This window comes from Anoplopoma fimbria, chromosome 5 (assembly GCF_027596085.1).
Source record: "Anoplopoma fimbria isolate UVic2021 breed Golden Eagle Sablefish chromosome 5, Afim_UVic_2022, whole genome shotgun sequence".
Taxonomy (NCBI): Eukaryota; Metazoa; Chordata; class Actinopteri; order Perciformes; family Anoplopomatidae; genus Anoplopoma; species Anoplopoma fimbria.
Window position 1 is genome coordinate 4,015,867 of NC_072453.1, and position 22,063 is coordinate 4,037,929.

The 22,063-nt window shown below is 41.4% G+C and overlaps 2 protein-coding genes across 2 annotated transcripts; one reads left to right on the forward strand and one right to left on the reverse strand.

Annotated features, from left to right (window-relative positions):
• The first annotated feature begins 90 nt into the window (after nucleotides 1-90).
• Nucleotides 91-13,447, forward strand: tmem184ba (transmembrane protein 184ba). The gene is given in 10 exon segments (XM_054598419.1): nucleotides 91-161; nucleotides 258-300; nucleotides 2,354-2,432; nucleotides 2,435-2,586; nucleotides 3,540-3,705; nucleotides 7,853-7,943; nucleotides 8,348-8,515; nucleotides 8,878-9,047; nucleotides 9,148-9,342; nucleotides 10,383-13,447. Coding segments are annotated over 8 exon segments (1,251 nt in total). The 5' UTR covers nucleotides 91-161; nucleotides 258-300; the 3' UTR covers nucleotides 10,613-13,447.
• A 3,862-nt stretch (nucleotides 13,448-17,309) lies between these two features.
• maff (v-maf avian musculoaponeurotic fibrosarcoma oncogene homolog F) lies at nucleotides 17,310-21,325 on the reverse strand. Its single transcript, XM_054599293.1, is given in 4 exon segments — nucleotides 17,310-17,869; nucleotides 18,059-18,113; nucleotides 18,115-18,144; nucleotides 21,091-21,325. Coding segments are annotated over 4 exon segments (618 nt in total). The 5' UTR covers nucleotides 21,180-21,325; the 3' UTR covers nucleotides 17,310-17,425.
• Nucleotides 21,326-22,063: the final 738 nt, after the last annotated feature.

Sequence of the window (22,063 nt, forward strand, 5' to 3'; positions counted from 1 at the left end):
ACATGGATGTTCTGGGAGCAGCGGTGCGGCTCTGAGGAGCATTCAGGCTGTTCTTCAGGCTGTTCTTCAGGCTGTTCTTAGGCTGTTCTTCAGGCTGTTCTTCAGGCTGTTCTTCAGGCTCATTGCTGGTCGGGAGTTTTTGTCAGTAGCCTGTTGGCAAGGTGAGCCGAGCCTCTAAAACAGGTGAGGAATGATTTGCCTTAACTCAACACTGTTAGTTACCCGACTAATAAAGTGTCTCTTTTTTTTAAATCCAGGTTTAAAAAGCAAGTCTGTGAATTGTTGAGGCTGTTAGCTAAGGTAAGTCATTTCAAACTATTTGTGGTTAACTTGAGCTTCATTTCCATATTATTCAAATTTGTTAAGTCAAGTCACAGTCATTACATTAAAAAAAAAAATTGAAGTAATGTTAAATCAAAAACAGACATGAACTTTTCCGCAAAATAAAACCCAGTTGTTGTTGTTGTATGATAACAGAGTGGCTGTCACCCATACCATTACTTGCAATGAGTTATCAACACGTCCACCCCCCCATCACCCCTTTCCATCTGTTGTTGCTTTATTCCTGACCCCCTGCCTCTCTCATATATTATTCCTCTGTGTGTGTGTGTGTGTGTGTGTGTGTGTGTGTGTGTGTGTGTGTGTGTGTGTGTGTGTGTGTGTGTGTATGTGAGGCAGTGAGACTGACCTTTTTGTTGCCTTTTCAAATAAAACACACAGATGTCCCCGTGCTCCAGCACAGCATCATTTCACTGTCACCGGCATTGTGTTTGTGCGTGGCTGCTGATGCCTTCACTTCTTCTTGTTGACATGTATATCTGCTGATCCCTGGCAAACCAATACACATGACCTGCTGTCTTCCACACGCACACACACACACACACACACACACACACACACACGCACAAGCTCCTCTCAGTCTAACATATAAAAGTGTGAAAGCAGCCTAACTCATTAATCGAACCACCAAATTAAATCACTTGATTTTAATGCAATTAGTGTGATAGAAATAAATGGTGTGTGTGTTTTTGTGTGTGTTTTTGTGTGTGTGTGTGTGTGTGTGGAATGGCATTATGTCAGCCTGTCATTGTCCTTGCTGTTTGTTTAGAGCGCTATGTGACCTACGGTTGCCATGTTTCTCTGGCAGACGAGGCATGATAGGTCAGAATGAAGGATATCATCTCTCTCATTCAGTGACCATTTTTAAGCACTTATGTCCTCTGTTTTATTATTTATTTGCTTTATTTGTATCTGAAATGATGTGTGGGTGTATTTGCGTCAGCCCCCCTCTCCACCTCCATAACATCACGGTCTCCACCTGCCCCAAGCTCAGCCCCGTATGACAGCTGTCTGTCAGTGTACATGAACAAACGCACCCAGAGAACATTACTGTGTCACCTTGGAGATGGTGACAAGCTGCTGCTGCTGCTTACGTAACGTGTCTTCTGGCTACTTAGAGTTCAGTCATCTTCTGGAGCTGCAGTGGATCAGGCAGCATATGTATGGGTCTTTTGCCCGCCCCCACCTAAATTTGTTACTCTGTAGGCTGTTGTTCGACTCACTAGTCAGATATTGAAAGATATGTAAGAATCAGAGGAGGGAATTATAGGTCTTTGACGTTGTTGGGAAACATTTTTAGGTCCATTATGTTGCTTGAGTCTGTTTTTTCCTATTACCGAGGGTAGCGGGCAGCATAAAGGTTTTTAGAGCGCATATGAAATGCTGTTTGATTGCAGAAACATTTCAGTGATCAAGAACATCAGCTTTAAATGCTACATTTTGATTTTATCCCTGGGAATCAAAGAGCGTTTTCTTATACATTGCACCATTTTACCCCAATGTTTAATTATAATATAAGGAGGAATCAGTGAAGCCTCAAAATACCAGGAAGATTTCAGCTAAATGACATGTTGCTTAACTTTCTGTGAAAAAACCGAGTGCTATCAAGCTCACACACTCGTCCTTAAACCACAGCTTACTCGTTGATGTTTGGGCGTGTTATCTGGCAGTGGTCCAATGGCATTCTGGGAGATATAGGAACTAACAAAAATATATGTCTTCTTTCCAGAAAGTCGAACACACATACCATTGTACAAAGGCCACACACATGCTTGACATTGAAATGTTGACCTGCAATGTATCTGTGTTTATCCTCTATCCGTTTTCCTTTCTCAGATTACACATGACATTGATAACAGAGTGTGCGATCTATATTCCAGGTTGATGATTACTAGTGGAAATGGATGTTCATACTTAATGAGTTGTGTCACATCAGAGTCACTGTTTGAATAGAGTTTCAGTGGTTTCCTTATGTACTCACAGACACCTCATCTGTGTTCTGTGTCACTTCCAGATGTTGAAGATGTGGAGGCGAGACGTGCCGCTCTCAGAGAGGCTGGGCGAGGACTCTCCCCTGGCTGCCGCACCTGCCCCCCGCCAACGGCAGCCCCTACGGGCCCTAACATTTCATGGTTCCCTGAAGCCCCATTGCTGAGCCAAGACCAGCCTATCTTCCTCATGACTCCCGCGGCACAGGCTGTGGCTGGCTTCTTCGTCTGGACCGCACTCATCCTCACCTGTCACCAGGTAACCAAAACAGCATGAGGAGCAAGAGGGGGTTAAACCATCATATTTAATTCTACTTTAAACTGTTTGAATTACTCAGCTGGAGATACAGATGTTGTGATTTGACTGAGCAGATTGGCTTTTCTTGAGAAGGTGCTCACAAAAATGTAAACTAGATTTAGCAGGCAGGTGTGTGTTCAATGCACAAATGATGTGATTCTACACACACACACACACACACACACACACACACACACACACACACACACACACACACACACACACACACACACACACACACACACACACACACACACACACACACACACACACACTGCTCAGGCCCAGAGAAGGGCAGGGGTTGCTTGGCAACATCCCTCAACAGGTGTTTGTGATACAGAGCATGAATGTGCACAAACACACACACACACAAGGTGAAACTTGATCCAGGTGGATGAAAAGCTGAATAGAGTCTGTGTTTTTCTCTTTCACACATTCCTGAGCGATGATGTAGGTGAGGTAATGTAATGTATTGATTAAGGTCATTGAGAGACCCAAGGACAAGACGGCTAAGACGCATTTATGATAGAAATAATACAAATCTTAATATATTATTATACCTAATATTCATATTAATATTCTCATGAATCTGTATCCTGTATGAGGTTTATTTCTTTCGTTTCCAAGTCCTTTTTCTAAAGCTCTCTAAAGCTCTGTTCCAGCCTATCTTGTAGACTTGCTGTCTTATCTCCCCACACATGTATTTAAACCCTTTAATTCAGGCTTACGAGTCTACAAGCCAAAGTAAGAACAGGGAAGCAGCTTTTCACACTTATGGCACAAAGGTGTAGAATATCTTACTTTTAATCCAGCCTGCAGAGCACCTTAACCTTTATTTCATTCTGACATAGTGCTGATGTTTTGATACTTGCATTTTCTGTCAATATTCAAAGTGTCTCTCGTGTCCCTCCCAGATCTACATGCACCTACGTTTCTACAGCTCACCTAGGGAGCAGCGCCACATCGTACGGATCCTCTTCATCGTTCCTATCTACGCCTTCGACTCCTGGCTCAGCCTCCTCTTCTTCACCAACGACCAGTACTACGTGTACTTTGACACCGTGAGGGACTGCTATGAGGGTAAGGGCATGCTTTTGTCCTCATCCTGTAGAGCTCACTCTGTGACTTGCAGTGATGATGATGCTGTTTTGTTGACGTCAGTCAATTCAGCAGGCAACGAGGGCGGCGGGGGCACAAAAATCAATGAACTGCTTTGACAGTACAGTACATAAGAACTGCTCTTGTCTAGAGCTGGTTTGTTGTAAAAGCCTAAGCCACTCCACATAGGTTAAACTGGCATTAACATTACCATGTCTAGAAACTATCCTTCCCAAACCTGGGTCAATCTAGGCTAAAAATCTGAGCTTTCACGATACACTAAGTAGTCTGGAGTAAAGATACATTTAATGGCATTTTGTTTGATCCCATTGATGGACAGAAGTTTTTAATTAAAATCCTTCCCTGCTCCTCATTGTAGGCATCCAGTTGAGTTGTTGAAACACATGAACAGTCGGTCTGTCCATCCTTTACAGATTATTCCAACCACTCAGTAAATGTTTATTTAGCAAAGTGCCCTCTCACCCTTATTAGATTCCAGTCTTTTCTATCATAAACTGGACCTATATTTTATATATATTTATTTGACTACATTTTGAATTTTCTTGTGCCAGACTACCTTTTTTAAACATTTACTTTTGGATAACTAAAACGAATTACCAACGCTAAAATGGAAGACTAAAAGTGAGACAGCATGCACAATGACTCCCTTAAATGGAATACAGCCATCATTAATGTTGTTAGACACACCTTTGCTTTTCATATTATGACATTTCAAAAAGTCTACAATGGAAAAAGGTCAATTTTTGTCTGTTTGCTTGTTCAGAGGGAAACATAATTTAGCGTGTCTTTAGCTCCTGTGCTGTCGCGTTTTCCCCAGTGAAGCAATGTTTTGAGCGGTGTACAGTTACAGGAAGGATTTATATCAAACCCTTTGCATTTTATTGGGCAGCTTAACAATGAGCGGACGCTCGACACACACCTCTCTTGTGACTAAACGTTGCAGATTGATTGATGGATGGATGTAGTGATATATTCTTGAGTGGAAATTGGTCGGTATTAGCTTACGTAAGCCCGCTTCATATTTAGTTTAACAGGAAGAGACGATTTTTTTTTTTAAAGATCATTTTTGTAATTGTTTTGCATATATTATTAAATATGTGCACAATATGACCGTGGATGTGATATAAAAAGGTTTAAAAAAGGATTTTTTTTTTATTAATCTCGACGTAAGTGCGTATTGATTCAAAAGTGTCCATATGTATTTGGATTGAAGCTCCTATTTATGCCCAGGTTGTTTTTAGTTAACATTTGTTTTTTTATTTACATTTGAAATTACTTTTTGTTGAGTTAGTGGGACTAGAATGTTGTGAAACTGGGATTTAAACATGGATCAGTGGCCAAGTGTTCAGCGTATAATATGGACTGAGTTGATGGTGAGCCGGCAGCCTTTTCCGAGTGGATGAATGACGCAAACAAATCCAATATTATCCAGTGCTTTGAATCCCTGACTCCTAAACGTTTGAATTGGCAGAAAAGCAGCTCACTGTATCGCTCCTCATTTTCCAGAGTTAGTTGTGACGTTCAGGACAGAAATAGTCTGCTCGCCGTGAGTGCCATGGGCGTCGCATCCTGTTTCTGCGAATTGATGATGTCACAGGAATTTGAATGGGGAGGGGAGGCGCTCTATGTACAGTTCTGCTTTTGGCAGGAAGCGGCATCAGTACTGTGGTCGTCATATCGCGCTCTAAGACAGATGGCTCTCCTCTCTTTATCTTCCCTCCCTTCACAGTTTTTTTTTACTCTCAACTCAAATCTTTTTCAGTTCCTTTCCAACTTTTCCTCCTATTATTGTCTGCTCCTTATTCCCTCTTCCTCCTGTTTGTCTTCCCCTTCCCACAATGCTGCTGATCCCTGCCCAGCTCTTTTCCCTGAGCAAGGATGGCTGACCTGTTGCATGGCAACCGCGCTTGCGAATCTTCCTCATCAACCAGAACGGCGGCATCACATAATGACTCTCTCTCAACCAAACTTGCTGCAAAGTTCAGATTCTCATTGTCTGTAGGCCTACTGTATCACCGTGGCAACTAGCCCTGCTGACGGGGGTCCTTGGGGAGAAGTGAAAGAGCACATTGGTAAACAGCTGAGGCACCGAGAGATCAACCAGTTCTCATCACTCAGCTTTGTGACCTCATTTTGTGTTTATGTCAGACAGTGAGATGGCATTTATGGCATCTTATCACCCAAGTATTGTCTGACGTCAGCCAGTAGACCACAGAAGTCTTTATGTGTCTGTGCGTGTGTGTGTCTGTGCGTGTGTGTGTGGGCGGAGTACGGCTAAAGTCAGAGTGAGGAAAAGGAAAATATAATAACTCACAGCAGCACATAACTGAGGAAACAAGAATCACTGCCAGCCGTACAGCTGCTTTGAGATCAGTGTTGTGACACAACACGCACAGACATCCTCCTGACCCTCCCACCCAAACACACACACACACACACACACACACACACACACACACACACACACACACACACACACACACACACACACACGCACCATGGCACACACCCAAGATATATCACATTTTCACACTTTCTGCACAGTTAAGTGATATACACCCCTGCCGGCTCACTGTATCTTTACCTCACATGCACAGTCATGAGACTAGAGAGTGTGTTAACAGGATTAGCCTGGCTTTTTTTTATGAGCCCTTCGGTCGTCATCAGCCTCTCGCTGGAGCAGCGCAGAGGAGAGATAATCCACCGGTCACAAGAGACAGTCAGGTGAAGATCAGTCACACAGGGAGAGATCTTTGTGGAGGTGTTTTGATCTTCTCTCCTCCCGAGATCAGTTGTGAGATTCTCACCCTTAAAACCTGATGCTGCAGCTTGCTGTCAGAAATACATTCCTAACATGATCTAGTGGAAAGGGTTCTGCTCCAGCTTGTGTAAGCCAGTGAGAGATGGTAACACATAGTTTTATCAAGTTATTTAGCTTCAGTGTGATACTAGAGGCCTCTTCAGCCTCCTCGCTGTCAAGTACAGATCGGATGCTGCAGAACCTCCAGGGTTTTGATTCGCTGGTCTGCATTCAGCTGCAGCTACTTCTTGACCAGATCTACTGATAGTTGCTGGTCTCTCTGGTGTCCACAACTCATCTTCATCACCTGCTCAAGGTCATCGAGAGACGGATGTATAAGTTCTCCTGAAACCCGTCTCATGAACATACTGCCCTGAGGTCTTAGAACTGCTGTCTGTTCCATTTCCACGGTCCAGCACATAGTCTGAGACTCTCTACAGTGAATCTCACACATCGTAGTCCTTCTGCCGGGATAGAGAGAGCAGGCTGATTCTTGTTGATCTTCATAGCCTGTTTGTGAACCTGTTTTATATTCAAGGTCATGTCTGATTCTGATGTCCATTCCTTCAGAATTTCACACCAACAACTTTGGTTGATGTGATAAAACTTAACATTTTAAGTGTTATCAGCTCCAATCAGCAGTATTTTGGAACTTTACATATAAATTACACATGATTCTGCGAAATGTTTGCTTGCAGATGTCAAAATAGGTGGGACAGGAAGTGATGTGTGTTGTTTGTGTGACTGAGTGGGGGTCGGGTGACTGAATGATTCACTCTGCCGTACCTATTATTATTATATGTCATCTCTCTGCCTTGTTAACATTGTTATTTCTTTCATTGTTTCTGTCTTTACCATGTAAAGGGCCTTGGAGTACCTTTTTTAAATCGCTATACAAATAAAATGTATTATTATTGTTATTATCATTATTAGTTTGTGGTATAACAGTTCAAGCTGTTTGAAGTTGCTGTTGTGCAAAGTCAGAATATTTATAGGTAACGAATGCTGTTAAATCTGTTTTCACACAGGCTTCATAAAGTAAACATTTATTTACAATAACAATTTTAAGACAGTTTGAAGATTACATTTTAATGCAGAAATACAATGAACAGGCTCCTGTCTAACTGTTCAGTCATGGAGGAAGACATTTTGACGTGTCACAGTAGCAAAAGCTCAGTCGATTTAAAAAGCCAAATACTGCCCTCTGAAACATCAGGCTGGCTTGTGAAGGACCACCATGATTATTAAAATAAATAAAATGCATAGAGATAATAACAACCAACCCTTTCTCACCTTGTTTGTCTCCAGCATTTGTGATTTACAACTTCCTGAGTCTGTGCTACGAGTACCTGGGAGGAGAGAGCGCCATCATGGCTGAGATCAGAGGAAAACCCATCGAGTAAGTCTCAGATTCTCTCTGTTAAAGAATAACTTTCTGAAAGGCTATTAAACCCAGCATGAAATACAAGATACTTTATTTTTTTTTGCATATTTATAGTCGTATTTATTAGAGCTAGAGTATATGGCCGCGATAGGCCGATGCTTTGGCTCCATTAGCCGTGCAATAGGATATGTCTCGTGGTGACCCTGAGCGTCAGAAGCTCAATGCATCCTGGAACATGTAGGCAGTCCCGGTTTGGCTCAGTGACAAGACAACTCAGCATTCTTGGTCATCATCCCAGAACCGAGTAATTTATTGCCTTTTAATTGGCTACATTGGCCTCATTATAGGTCGCAATTTCCTTTTCATTCCCCACAAATATCAGAAACATTAAGTCTGAACCAGGTGTTTTGTCCCATCAGGTCCAGCTGCATGTACGGTACCTGCTGTCTGAGGGGAAAGGCCTACTCCATCGGCTTCCTGCGGTTCTGTAAGCAGGCCACGCTGCAGTTCTGCGTGGTCAAACCACTCATGGCCGCCGTCACCGTCATCCTGCAGGCCTACGGCAAATACAAGGACGGAGACTTTAAGTAAGTGCTGCAAACAGGCAGGAAGTTTATCAGCTACGCCTGGATGGACTTTTTGGTCCATATATTGCTTCTGATTGGTCGAGCTGATAGTGAGAAAATCCAAGTAGTTACCTAAACAGCTGCTTCTCAAAAACATAAAATGCAGTACAGAAAAAATGGTTACATTTTAGGAAGAAAACCAGTAATGTGTAGTGTATTTCTCCTGTTCATTTTTAATTAATTGAATGACCCAGACTGATCATCGCCTCGTCCATTAATTGTTTCAGTTCGGGGCATTAATCCCTAACAGGAGATTTAGGCTTTTAGCATGAACAAACCAGCACAACTGACATAATTTTCTCTGATTTCTTCTCTCTCAACAGTGTTGCCGGCGGTTACCTGTACGTGACCATCATCTACAACATCTCCGTCAGCTTGTCTCTGTATGCCCTCTTCCTCTTCTACTTCTCCACCCGGGAGCTGCTCAGCCCGTACAGCCCCATGCTCAAGTTCCTCATGGTCAAGTCCGTCATCTTCCTCTCCTTCTGGCAGGGTACGGCACCTTTACAAGACGCAACATGCTTTTAATTCAAATGTGTACGTATGCAAATATTGTTTTACCTTCATTCAATTGTCTTATCATTTGTGGTCAGGCATGTTGCTAGCCATCCTGGAGAAGTTTGGAGCCATCCCGCAGATCAACTCGGTGGAGGTGTCTGTCGGCGAGGGGACGGTCGCTGCTGGCTATCAGAACTTTATCATTTGCATCGAGATGTTTTTCGCAGCGCTGGCTCTGCGCCACGCTTTCACATACAAAGTCTACATGGACAAGAGTATGGATTCACACGGTGAGAAAGAAAAGAGTGCAGAGAAAAGGAGCCTTAACACCACACCAGGGTTTACTGTTACTAAAGGAAATATTTAACTTTTCTTAAATATCCTTTTGTCTCCATTTTATTTCCATCTGTTCCAATGTGGGTTTTTTCCACACACATTGATTTACTTTGTCCCCTTTATCATTTTATTTTCCATTATTTTCACCCTTTTTCTTTTTTCACTCTTCTGCTCATCACGTTTCCTTTCCTGTTCCTACACATCCATCTTTATGTGTCTCTTTTCTTCTCTGCTTTACCATAAAGGACCTCTTCCTACATATGGAGAGTTTGGTAGGTTGAACACTGACCGTGTTTACTCCACAACCCCCCCCCTCTTCCTTTTTGTTCATGCTAGATAGTCCTGTCCTTCAGAGTTAGTTTCTGTTTTGTTCATGTTTTGATTGTGATTTGGTTCCGTTTACCTGCAACTGTTTCTGTCTTTTCATTTTGTATCTTACTTCTCCTCCCATTCCTAAATTGATCATCTTTAACTTTCCCCTTTTTATTCTGTTTTGCTTCCCAGAGAAGGGAACCCTTTTCCCTTTCCATTCTTTCTCTCTAAATCACATCCACTCTTCCCTTACAATTCCTCCTTCTTTCCCCTAATTTCTCTTTCACCCATTTCATCCTTCTGTCCTGCTGTTTAACACGCTCTAAATCACTGATGCCCTGTTCTTTTGTCTTTTCCTCTCCCACCCTTCTCCTCTCCCACTAAATCACTTTTTCCCCAGTTTCCTCTGTCTCTATTCTGTCTTCTTCTCTTTTCCTGCCCCCCTCCCCATTTGATTTGCTCCCTCATCCCTGCTTAAATCACCCTAAATCCACCCTCCCATTATGTTTCCCCCACTTTTTTCTTTTCCTCCCTTTTCTTACTGTCACTCCTTAATCCTTTATTTCTGTCCTTTTCTACCCCTTTTCCTCTTCCTTTAAACCACATTTACTCTCTTTCTTTTCTACCTGTTTTCCTGACCTCTAACTCTCTCATATTGTCGTCGTCCCCCCCCCCCCTGCAGGCCGCTGTGCCCCTATGAAGAGCATCTCCAGCAGCCTGAAGGAGACCATGAACCCCGGCGACATGGTGCAGGACGCCATCCACAACTTCTCCCCGGCCTACCAGCAGTACACCCAGCAGTCCACGCTGGAGCAGGGGGTACCGCCGGCCATGTCCCGCACCCAGAGTGCCATCAACGCCCGGGGTGACACAGAGAAGACCCTCCTGCTCAGCTCCGACGACGAATTCTAGAGCAGGAAAAATGTCAAGTTTACAGCTGATTCTGATTCAGACTGTTTTTTTTTTTTTTTTTTATGGCGGATGGTACTTAATCCTCCCATGCAGACGGCACTCTTCAATGTGTGAGTGATTAGAAAGGTGTGTGTTTGAGTTTTTTCTGTTTTTGAGGCTGATCACGAATGCGAGGACCTTCCTGCATCAACATTTATGTACCCACATTTCCAGAGCGACTTATTTGGTGGGAACACTTTAAGCAGATTTGATGTTCAAAAAAGTAGGCCAGAAAATGAAAAGGGTTGTGTTAAGTTTGGAAAGTTTGTGAGTCACACTTCCATCTACTGAGTCATACTTGACTTTTGGACTGAAATATTTCTGGCTTGGATAACTTCACATTTCAGCTCAGTCTTGTAGGAATGTAATCGTCCTAATGGATTCAGTTTTATTTTGTTCTGGACATGAACTGGTTTGCATTTTAAAGGCCCTGTTGTTTTCAGATTGTCACTGGCTGTGTTTTCAGTGTAGTAGCAGCCTTTTGATACAGTCATAAAAATATAATGGGGAACATATGATATGTCTAGATAAATTGTAAGAAAGCTGGGGGAACCTGGTGCATTGTGGGATTTCAAAGGACTTCCTATATTACATTGTTGGGATGTTTTTAAAGGGAAACCAAGTGAGTTTTGAGTTTATGTCAGTTGTGTGGATCAATGTTGTTATTGATATAAATGGAGCAGATTATAGATTATACAGTACATCTGCTGCAGGATTGAAGGGCGACAGCAGAGCTGGTCAGGATTACAGTACACTGGTGTAAATTCAATGGCTGGGATTAAAGCTCGTGCCTGTTCAGTCGGGGTGGACCGCTGCAGACCACAATGTAGGTTAACTGGATTGAGGGATAAAGGACAAAGGAATATAGGTTAAAGATAACGTTAGATGCTTGTTCTCAGTAGAGGAGCGCTACCATAGGAATTCAACCTTTTCTCTGTTTATATACCTACATGAGTCCAAATAATTAAGTCAAACTGACTAAAATGTTCTCACTTGTGTGTGTGAAATGAATTAATATAGCTATTATGCATCATTTCCTGTAATTCAATAGATAGCTTATTTTTGGACATATTTCTCCCTTTGCAGCAAACAGCCAAGGACTAATCAGATTAACAGCATCATTAGTCACTGCCAAAATTGTAATATTCATGCCCCCTAAGGAACTCTAATGTAACCTTTATATAATGCTATTTCTTTCTTTGATACATACATGATTCATCAAATAAGTACTCATCTTAAAAATGCACAAAGGATACACGTACATGCTTATTTCTTAGCAAAAATGAGTTCCTGTTTGACCTATTTTGAATATTTCTTTTGAGTAGTTTAATTTCAATATATTATCTTTTGAAATATCAACACATTTCACCACCTAGTGTTCCTGATTGGCTCCAAATACTTAAGACAGACTTAAATCCATCCAGATCCAGTGAGTTTTCTGCACTTGCCCTGACACACCCAGGGTAGTGACTGCTTTGTCAGCCAGTCAGGTTTCAGTATTGTACGTCTTTTGCTTGTAAGGACGTAAGTTTTAAGCATAAACTATATTTTCTGCACATTTTACAGTTGTTATCCTGAGCTATGGTATATTTGAAAAATGAAAAACTGAATATTCGCACAGTTATATGGGAAAATATATTATGTTTACCACATTTTCATCTTGTGCACTTTCAATATCGTCAATATTCTCTGTTAGAAAATAACATATATTACGTATTGCATTTATTTTACTTGGATGCTCTTCTGCTCCACCAGTCAGTCTTTTTTTGTAACTCTGATTTAACTTTACCGCAGGCAGAGCTGGTTATTTTTTAACACAAAATTAAAGTCTTTGAGTCTTCTGAATGAGTCATACCGGGTCTGCTGACATGTTTACTGTAACCAGTCACTGCTCTGCTGTAGCTCCGTATGAACACTAGAGGGCCGCGTGGAAAAGACCTGCACACACTCACTCTCTTATCTGCAAGCAGACAGGCAGTTATCACACAGGTTAAGCTTGGTGCACATGTAACTGCTTTGTCTGAGCACCAGTCCGTCACTTGTTCTAATCCTCAGAGAGAAGAAGCCAGCCTCAGACAGTGGTCATGGGTCATTTTTTCTTTTTTTACATTTCTGCTTCTGCCTGACATAATATTGGTTTTAAATAGGAGAGCAGCCACGTCTGTGCACAGCAGCGTACTATTTTTAGCTGTGCTTAGTGTTGGGCTGCTACATTTTGACATGGATACACTGACTGAGCTTCATCCCGCTACAAATGACCCTGTGTTTCTTTCATAAAAGCTGTTTTTTTTTTTGTTGCAATTACGGTTGACTGTATGTGCACACAGTTTTCTGTCCATATAAATGCATTTTAATGCTGAACCGTTAAATGACAGTGCCGATATTTTGGGGTTGAAGTTTTTTTTTTTTGTGCATCAGTTGCCGTGCTTCTTTAATTTTGGATGTTTGGACACACTTTGAATGCCATAATTCAGTGGCAAGCTTAAGCTTCATCCTCCTCCACGTGTTAAAATGTACCGCTGTTTATGAATCTAGCTGAAGAAATGCTGTAAATGAATGTTGTAAATACAGTTTTAAGTCTTCAGGAGGATAAGTAGTGATGTATGTTGAAATAGTTGTATATGCTCTAGAGATGGAGCAAGAAGAGAAAAAGACCTAGTTTTGTATTTTTACTTAATGTCTTTTTTTTATTATTTTGATGACTTTTGGTTTTTAGTTCTTTGTATATGATGAAGCTGCTCATGACGATTTTATTTCATCTCATGTGGAAAAGATATATAATAAAAGATATTTAGTCTGAGATGTAAGTGAACTGCTTATTTGTTTTTTGTTTAAAACCTCAGTAGGTAAACTGTTTAAAGATCCTCATCAGACTTACCTCAAGACAAAGATACTGAAATAATTTTTCCATTTAAAAAAATAAATAAATAAAAAAGTTTATCCACTAAAAATTCAGTTTTCAGTGAATTAGAGGTTTTAAATTCCTCAATGAAAATTACAAAATAAACAGTGTATCTCTGCAACCACAAGGTCTGTTTACATAATCCTGGTATCATAATGAAGGTAAAACTTGAGTGGTTTTTTTCAGTGGTTTACGCATTAGCATATGTGTTAATGGGCCATTTGGATATATTTGGGTACCATCTGCGCCAGTTGAAATGTTCTCAGGAAATTACATTTTCATGTCATTAAAAGTATAATTGCAACTCATGCCTCTTTTGAAGGCCAATGCATTTAGGATGAGTGCACTTCCATGATTCATCCACCAGTAGGCGATAAAGACTGTGTTTTCACAAAAAAGGTTTAGGAAGCTGTTCGATACGGGAGGAAGTTCGTGTGCAAAAGCTCCTCCACACCTGCAACCGATTACACACAGCTGGCATCGACTCCACAGCGAGACATTGAACTAGCTATTAGCAGCTTTGATCAAGCACAACTTGTAACCGATAAACAGCAAAGGTAAATCATAACTGGTGGTTATGCTGTATATAGTGATTTTTTCTCTCTCTCTCTCTCTCTCCTTTGGTGAGTTTTGGTTGGAGAGTGACTAAAGACAAAACTAAACCACTGTTGGAAACTTTCAAAGCTTTCATAATTACATGTTAGGGTAGCATGACATAGCAAAATCGCTAACGTTAGCTGTTAGCGTGTTGTTTTTTTTGCTGTGTGCTGACGTAGTTGCTTGGTATTGGAATTGTTTTTTGTTTAGGTAAAAAAAAATTATCAGGAGCTTTAAACCTAGCTCCATCCCCCTATATGGGTATTCAGGAATGTGAATATGTTGCTTACTTTATATGTTTAACATGTCCCTATCTGGTGTTTGTTGGGATGTGAGTGACTGCAGACAGTATAAGGGGCGCTAGGGTTCAAAATGTTTCTAATTAAACATAACCTTTTTTTTTTTTTTTTTTTTAATAAAGGTATTAAGTCTCAAAATCATGACATTGCTTCCCCTGAAAGTAGGAATGCCTAATAGTCTAAAATCTAAACAATGTTCACTCTTTTCACTACACGCCACTGAGAAAAACCATTAATCTATTTTCATTGATGCTTCACTGCTGTCAAAGTTACTTGTGTATGATGTCTATGTACTGTTAAGACATCTGCAGTGCTAGTGTATCTGAGTCAGCATTATTTTGCATTGTACAGCAGGGAACGTGACCATGTACGACATGCATGTGAAGTGTATCTGAACATAATTTACAGATTTATTTTGTGTTGTTCATTAAATAAAGAGAAGTAACACTTCTCACATTTAAAAAAAAAAAAATTGACATGTAAGCACTTATAGTGTCACTACATTTCATCCTTGATCAAAAACGCTGTCTCAACTTTTAACCTTGAGTTTGTCTTCTGATCCAGAGATAACTTGTGCAACACATCCTGTAGATTCCACTTCCTTTCTGTACCACATGCATGCATCTACCGGTCCAATCCAGCCCACAACCACAAACACACCATGTTATGTACAATATGTACAACATTTATTATAATTAATATATAAAATAGACAATGTACTTAAATTTTCACAATAGAAAAAATACAAGTAATAAATACAAAAAACATTTTTTTGTTTTGCAAGTATTACAAAACATCCAGCACAGTTTGACAGATGTGAGACGTTAAAATATTGGGAATAAATGCTTTGCCACGCTGATATTCATATAGCTAAATATATGCCTCATATCTTGGTCAACACAGTCTATTGTGTTACGTTGCCTGCTTATAAATGATATTGCTAGCACTATTCAGTGGCCTAGACTCCATGACACCCGAGCCTGAAACAGGCCTGGGACTGATGGAGGTTTTCAAGTGAATAAAGCGCCACCTCTTTCCACCTTCTTCCCCAGTCCGCCTTGCCTACTTTCTTTCTCCATCGTTCAACAACCTCTTCAACCTTCTCGTCTCCTCCTCATCTCCATCTTTCTTTTCACATTTTCCTCTAACATCCTGTGGATCTGCCCAACCGGCCAATACAGAAGTGACCTTAATTTTTCACACAAATAACATACAAATCATCATAGAAAAATAATATCCCTCCAAGAATCCACTATGACAAGCCAGTACAAACATGGCAAAAACACACGCAAAAAAAAAAAAAAAAAAAAAAAATCATCATACAGCAATATGGCCATTGGCTTTGAGCATATTTCTACATAGCTAATAATTAACATTTTTTGTAAAGTAATCATCGTTGCCACACAACACAATAATTAGACATGAGAATATCCCCGGACTAGTCATAAGTAAGTACTTCTGAACACACAGAACATCACAGCACTCGTTAGCTTGTCTTTTCATAACGTCTACCTTTAAATACAAATAAAATATATAGAATATATCTCTGATAAATGTCACTCAACATTTTCGTCTCTCAACGGCACATACAAACATTACAAATAAGAACACAAGACGGGAATGTATGCAGAGGATTTGCATCGGCTTGAGCGTAATTCCTAGCAGATGCGACTCCGCTATTACACGTTTGTAGCAAAATGACCAACATCTGTTGTTGGGAGTCTACCAGATATGAGAGAAAAATAAGCAGAGTGTAGCAAATATACTGCACAGTAGGGATTGTGAAATGAGCGATGAGGGATTACAGCTCAGAAAACAGGAGAATTCAGAGAAAGCCTAAATAAAGAAATGTGCGGTCAACAATGAGCGATTACAGTCTTGTTTTTACCCTTTCCCCTCTTAGGTTTGCATTCTTCTCACTCCAACATACACCGAAGGCACTGCATTAATGTGAGAAATGTGTACACAAGCAGTACAAAAGAATTCTATAGAACAGGTAGGAAGTAGTGGCCAATGCATCCAAAACAGAAAAGTCACTGAATGAACAGGAAGGAAATCATCACTAACAAATGCAGCGTTTCTCAACCTTTTTCTGTGTGGCTGTTTTCTGCTTTCAAAATCCTCGTTGACCCAAACAGTCTTCTCCCGTGACCCCCCCCCTTGCATATCAAGTGACACCATGGTTGAGAAACTCTGCATTAATGACTAACAAAAGTGGATAAATCAGACTTTGGGACATTTCCTTGCACAGTAGCAGAGACACGCGGGCTGGTGTGAGAAACAGCTAGTAACTGTACCAGAAATGCAAGACGTAGAGCTGGAGGAAGCTGCACATGCGCCCGCTCCACCCTGGCATTCTGCTGTTGGTCAGGTGCCGTAACCTGAAGCAGAGAGAAGCCCAGGCCAAGGCGGTAGCACAATCGGAGAGCACCAGCGTCAGAGCTGGATTTGTTGAGCCGTTAACATGTCCAGTAACTCTGGTTGGGTTGGGGGTCTGGCTTCAGTCAGAGTCCAGTTAGTCAATGTCTACGTCCCCGTGTGGACCGGGGACTGAGTGTGAGGGGTTTTTGTGCATGTGTGATGACTGAGTGCGACAATGCTCAACGCCTCGTTCACATTTAACCGGTTGCATCTTTCTGTACATAACATAACTACGGTTAACCGCTATCTGTCTGGTGACGTCACACACCACTCCGTCAACACTGTGTGGAACAGGAGCAAATGACTCCTGCTTATGTAAATCCTATGGAATTTGAAAATGTGAACGAGGCGTGACGCAGACAAGTGCTTAGTATTTTCCTACTAAAATAGTTTTCCTGTTCTTCGGCATGTGTGTGAATAGCATACATATATATGCCTTTGTGTGTGTGTGTGTGTGTGTGTGTGTGTGTGTGTGTGTGTGTGTGTGTGTGTGTGTGTGTGTGTGTGTGTTTGCATTGCAGGTTGTGCCCCCCTCCTCCAGTCCAGCAGCTCCTTCTAGGATGGCTCCTGGTCTCTGTGTGGCTGAGGCTGCGGTGGACTCTTCACGATGGTGATGACTGAAGCGGTGTTGAGACGCGGGGCCGTAGCTAGTAGGTTGCCTCCTCCGGCCTCCAGGCCCCTGGCGAACCTCTGGAGCGCGGCCAGTCGCGCGCCGAGCCCCTCCAGCTCTTTCCTCATGCCGGCGTTCTCCGCCCCGAGCCTCTCCACCTCTCTCTGGAGTTCCGTTTTCTGCTGCTCCAGAGCTTCGCGCTGGGACACCCGCTTGACTCGACAGCTGGCGGCGTAGCCCCGGTTCTTCAGGGTGCGACGGCGTTGCTTCAGCTTTTGGATCTCGTCGCGGGACATGCCGCGCAGGTGAAGGTTCAACTCTCGTACTGTAAGGGACATGAGCTCGCTGTCCGACAGGACGGGCACATTCTCGCCACACTCCTGCTTCACCTGAAGAAAAAGAGGTGGAAATAGGAGGTGAGTAACGGTGTAGAAGGAGGAGAAGACAAAATACGACCAATGGCGATAAAGAATACCTGATAGGAAGGAGAGTAAAACTTATTTTCCAAATTGTAAAAAGAGGGAAAGCATGACTGATTGAGATAATAACGCTGAGTTTTATTTCTGGATATGCGTTACCTTCAGGGCTTTGCTGCTTCTTTCTGAATTCATGATCCGACTGTCTTCAGCCTCTCCAAGCACCAGTCAACACAGATACAGACACTCTGGAAGAACAGAAGCAGGACACAAAAAAATAACATATGTTATGACTCTGGACATCATGCTGTTTTGGTTCGGCTCAGTCCTGACATTACCCATCCGCTCACAAGACAGCCAGTCATGCACGATAAAGAAAAAGGAGAACCCACAGATCTTTCATGCTTCTCCAAAGCGCTCTCTCTCATTAAACTCGGTGGTTTGATATTAAAGGAAGAGGAGGTTTTGAAATCGACACGCCGTTCTCAGTTAGCTGGAATAGTGAGGAGGAAGTTATCATGTGTTTGCCCTTTGGTTGCTTAAAGCAGGTGTCCTAACCAATCCCCCCCCAACACTTCCTCTTGTCAACACAACACCAACGGTTCAAAGCTTTCATTGTGAAAAAGTCACAAAAAGTCAACTATAGTAGAGTATGTATTTCTTACGGTTTCAACAGACATTTGACAGACACATTGAAAGACAAAACAACATAAGCAATAAAATAGAAAACAGCTAAAACTTTCGAGAATGCGTGTTATTCTTTCCTTGAAACCTATAAATCATTATAATAAAATAAGAGTCTAGACACCAAGATTAGGTAAGTTTGCCCACACTTTAATTGCTCCTTCCATAACAACCTATAATAACAGCGGTAAGAGTGTTTGTTTAAGTCTGAACCGCCTTAACACTGCTGTATTTGGAAACGTTCTCCAATTCTTTTTGTTGAACGGTTAACACAGACTGCGTGGGGACTTCCTACTATCGTCTTACGGTCAGCTCACAAATGTTGTTGTGTGGGATTAAAGTCCAACATCTAACTGAGCAGACCGAGTCACTGCTTGGTTGGTTTCTGATCACTGTCATGGTGATAAAATGACTCTGCACTTGGACCTGAAGCTGTTTTCGTTATATCAATTATGCCTCCATCCTGACCAGAGGACACAGGACAGAAACGGCCACATAGTATGTTGACGAGAAGATACAATGTGTTGACTGTGTTCAGCAAAGAAATCTTCTGACATTAACGTTCAATTAAGTTTTGCTTTGACATCATCAAACCACAGGGGTTTTTCCCACATAGCTTTTGGAGAGTGAAAGTGTGAACTTTCATATTTATTGCAACATTGGATTTTTTTTCTTTTTAGAGTGAGTGGGCTTTCTGTTAGTTTCTTTTGTAGCCCCGAAGTGTAGAACAAAAAAAAGAAAATGTTAACACGCGTGGTTCCATGATATCGGATGACAAAATACAGTCCAGTAATTGCTTTAAGTTTGCAGATAACCTTTTTACAGCTTCACTTATCTCGACAAGATCATCATGCAGGTGAAATTCACCACTTCTTGATGATTGTCTTCGCTGGGTACCAGTGTGTTATATGATCTCTCACACCCTTTTTTTTAATGTATCTTTCCTCTTGTGAATCTATCAACAACAACATCTTGAAGATTCAGTCATTTGGAGAAATCTGTTGTGAATCTTCAAATCTTAAGAAATCTTTTAGTGTGAATTATCTAAGACAATTTCCAGTTACGGTAAGAAGATTTTCTCCTTGCTTTCGAATGCGATACGCTGACTTTCATTACAATTACGGCCCTTTATTTAAAAGGATATTACAATTCTAGAAATGAGGCATTTACATCGGACTACTCATGTGACCTCTACAAATTGATGGGCTTTTGTTCCAGGAGTTAAAACTATCAAATCCTAAAAGGTGTAAACATGTGTGTATAGAGAGCAGCCTACATTGTAGTAGATGTACAGAGAGGTGTTGATATGTGCTGCTCTCCAGCAACATGTCAGGAAACAAGCTGAGCTCACAACAAGTTAACCATGCTGCCTGGCAGGAGGAGGAGGAGGAAGCATAAAAGAAAAAGTAGTCAATGACTCCTTTTTCTTCACATTTCATCAGTTTCATTTTGGGCCCCTTGAGCTCGAAATGCAATTTCCGTAAAAAAAAAAAAAAAAAAACAACATGTCTACATAATAGTAAAAATGGGCGTTAACGGCACATGTAGGCCCTGAAGTCATGTACAGCAGGTGTTGATCAGTGTGAGCGAAATACAACACGTTTTTGGTCTATAGTTTGCTGACAATTCACTGCATTTCCCGACATGCGTGGGAAGTGGAGGTTGCAGGAATAGCGGCTGTCCGACCGGCCGGCTGTAAACCGAGCAGACCGCCGTTTCGTAAAGTCAGGGTGATTCAGCAATAAACGGCTTGCTCAGCTCCTCAGACACTGCCAGTCAGTCCAAACCCAAAAACCCAGCCGTGACCACGTCCTTCTGTGTTTACCCAGAAACAGCACAGGATATCCACGGCTGTACCCAACTATAAATATCACTTAAGACGACGTACTTTTCAGCTACCAAAGAGGAAAGCAACAAGTGAACGCAGCACTGCCAAACGTGAGCTACAACCAACGCTAGTTAGCTGGTTTTGTAGAGTTAAAAAACAACACAATAAATATTACATTTGATATTAAATTTGCTAAAACAAAAGACTAACAGAGACCACCATTTATCTGGCTACATCCAGATCCCCCCCGTACCCTTATACGGAGAGGAGCTGGCCAGCTTGAGGAGAAGGCTGCCGTAGTAAACAGCCATCACGAGTGCTCTCGACATCCATTTTAGTAGGACTTTAAATAATCCATTTAATTGTTTTAAAACGTACAATGACAAGGAGGAAGTGGGGCCGTCATTTGGTTTCAGATGATACAAGTATAGAGGCATACGTGTGAAGAGCGGGTCCAAATGATCAGCATCATCCTGACCATGCTAGTAATGTTAACTGTTAGCACCTAGCTAGCTTCTGACGAGCTAACCTAAAGGAGATTAAAGCAAACAGCTGCCTGCTCGCTTGTCCTTGGTTGGTTGGCTAGTCCCCGGCATATGTAAACCCTCTAGTGTTCGTCTGCTACCCTCACATTACAGATAAATATTCCAACGTTTAATTTTAAGTAAAATATATAATTTACCTGCTGGGTCGACGCGACGCTGGCGACAAAATGTCAGTCCGCCTTTTCCCGGAATTACTCCGCTGCTCTCTGAGGTTGGATTCTTTCATTCACAAAAAACACAAGCGACAATGACGTCAGGTCTAAAGAATGAGGGCGGGGCTAACTCCGCCCCCGCGGCGTACTCCGGGAGGATGTAAACAAGGAATCCCTGAGTCCCAGAACTTTTCCATGACCAGCCCCCCTTCACTATTCCCAGCAACAACAACTTATCTGGAAGAAAAAAAACACGGGGAAAGGATTTAGAGTCACCATTTGTTGAAACGAGCTTTATAAGTCATATGATGGTAGAATCCAACCATTTATATACTTATAGTGTCGCTGTTGATGAAAAGTGCTTTCATGGCAGAATCGATTTCTCTGACAGGTGGTCCATTATGTGTCTGTTTTTCTAACTCAGGGATTATAATTAATTATTAACGATTATAGGGCTGGGACTATTTTATTGTATTTGGTTAATTATTATATATGGATATGTATGTTTCACGAAACCGTGTGTTGTCAATAAAAAAATGATGAATGAAAAGCCATAGGAGACAAAGCATGTATCACAAACAGTCTACTTTTTTTTTTACTGAATTTAAGTGTATCTTTAAAATGTATTTTGAATGTCTGAATTTACTTGCAGTTGCAAATGTATGTGAAACATTGCGATTTGGAGCAGATGTTGCACTCTGAACTATATTGTACATTAAAGAATGTCATTCATTGGTTTGTCCTATGTGGCCTGCATTTGAGCTGAGTTTATTTTGAACCATTAGTTAAAAAGTGATTTTTTTTTGTTGTTGTATTATCTTTCCTGACTTTTATCCCCACTTGGTCAACGTTGGTCACATCAAACACAAAATAGACCACATAACAATAGCCAAAATGTAATACTCCTTTTTGCTATGTTGTTGTAATGATACTAATAAGTAATAATAACTTTACCAAT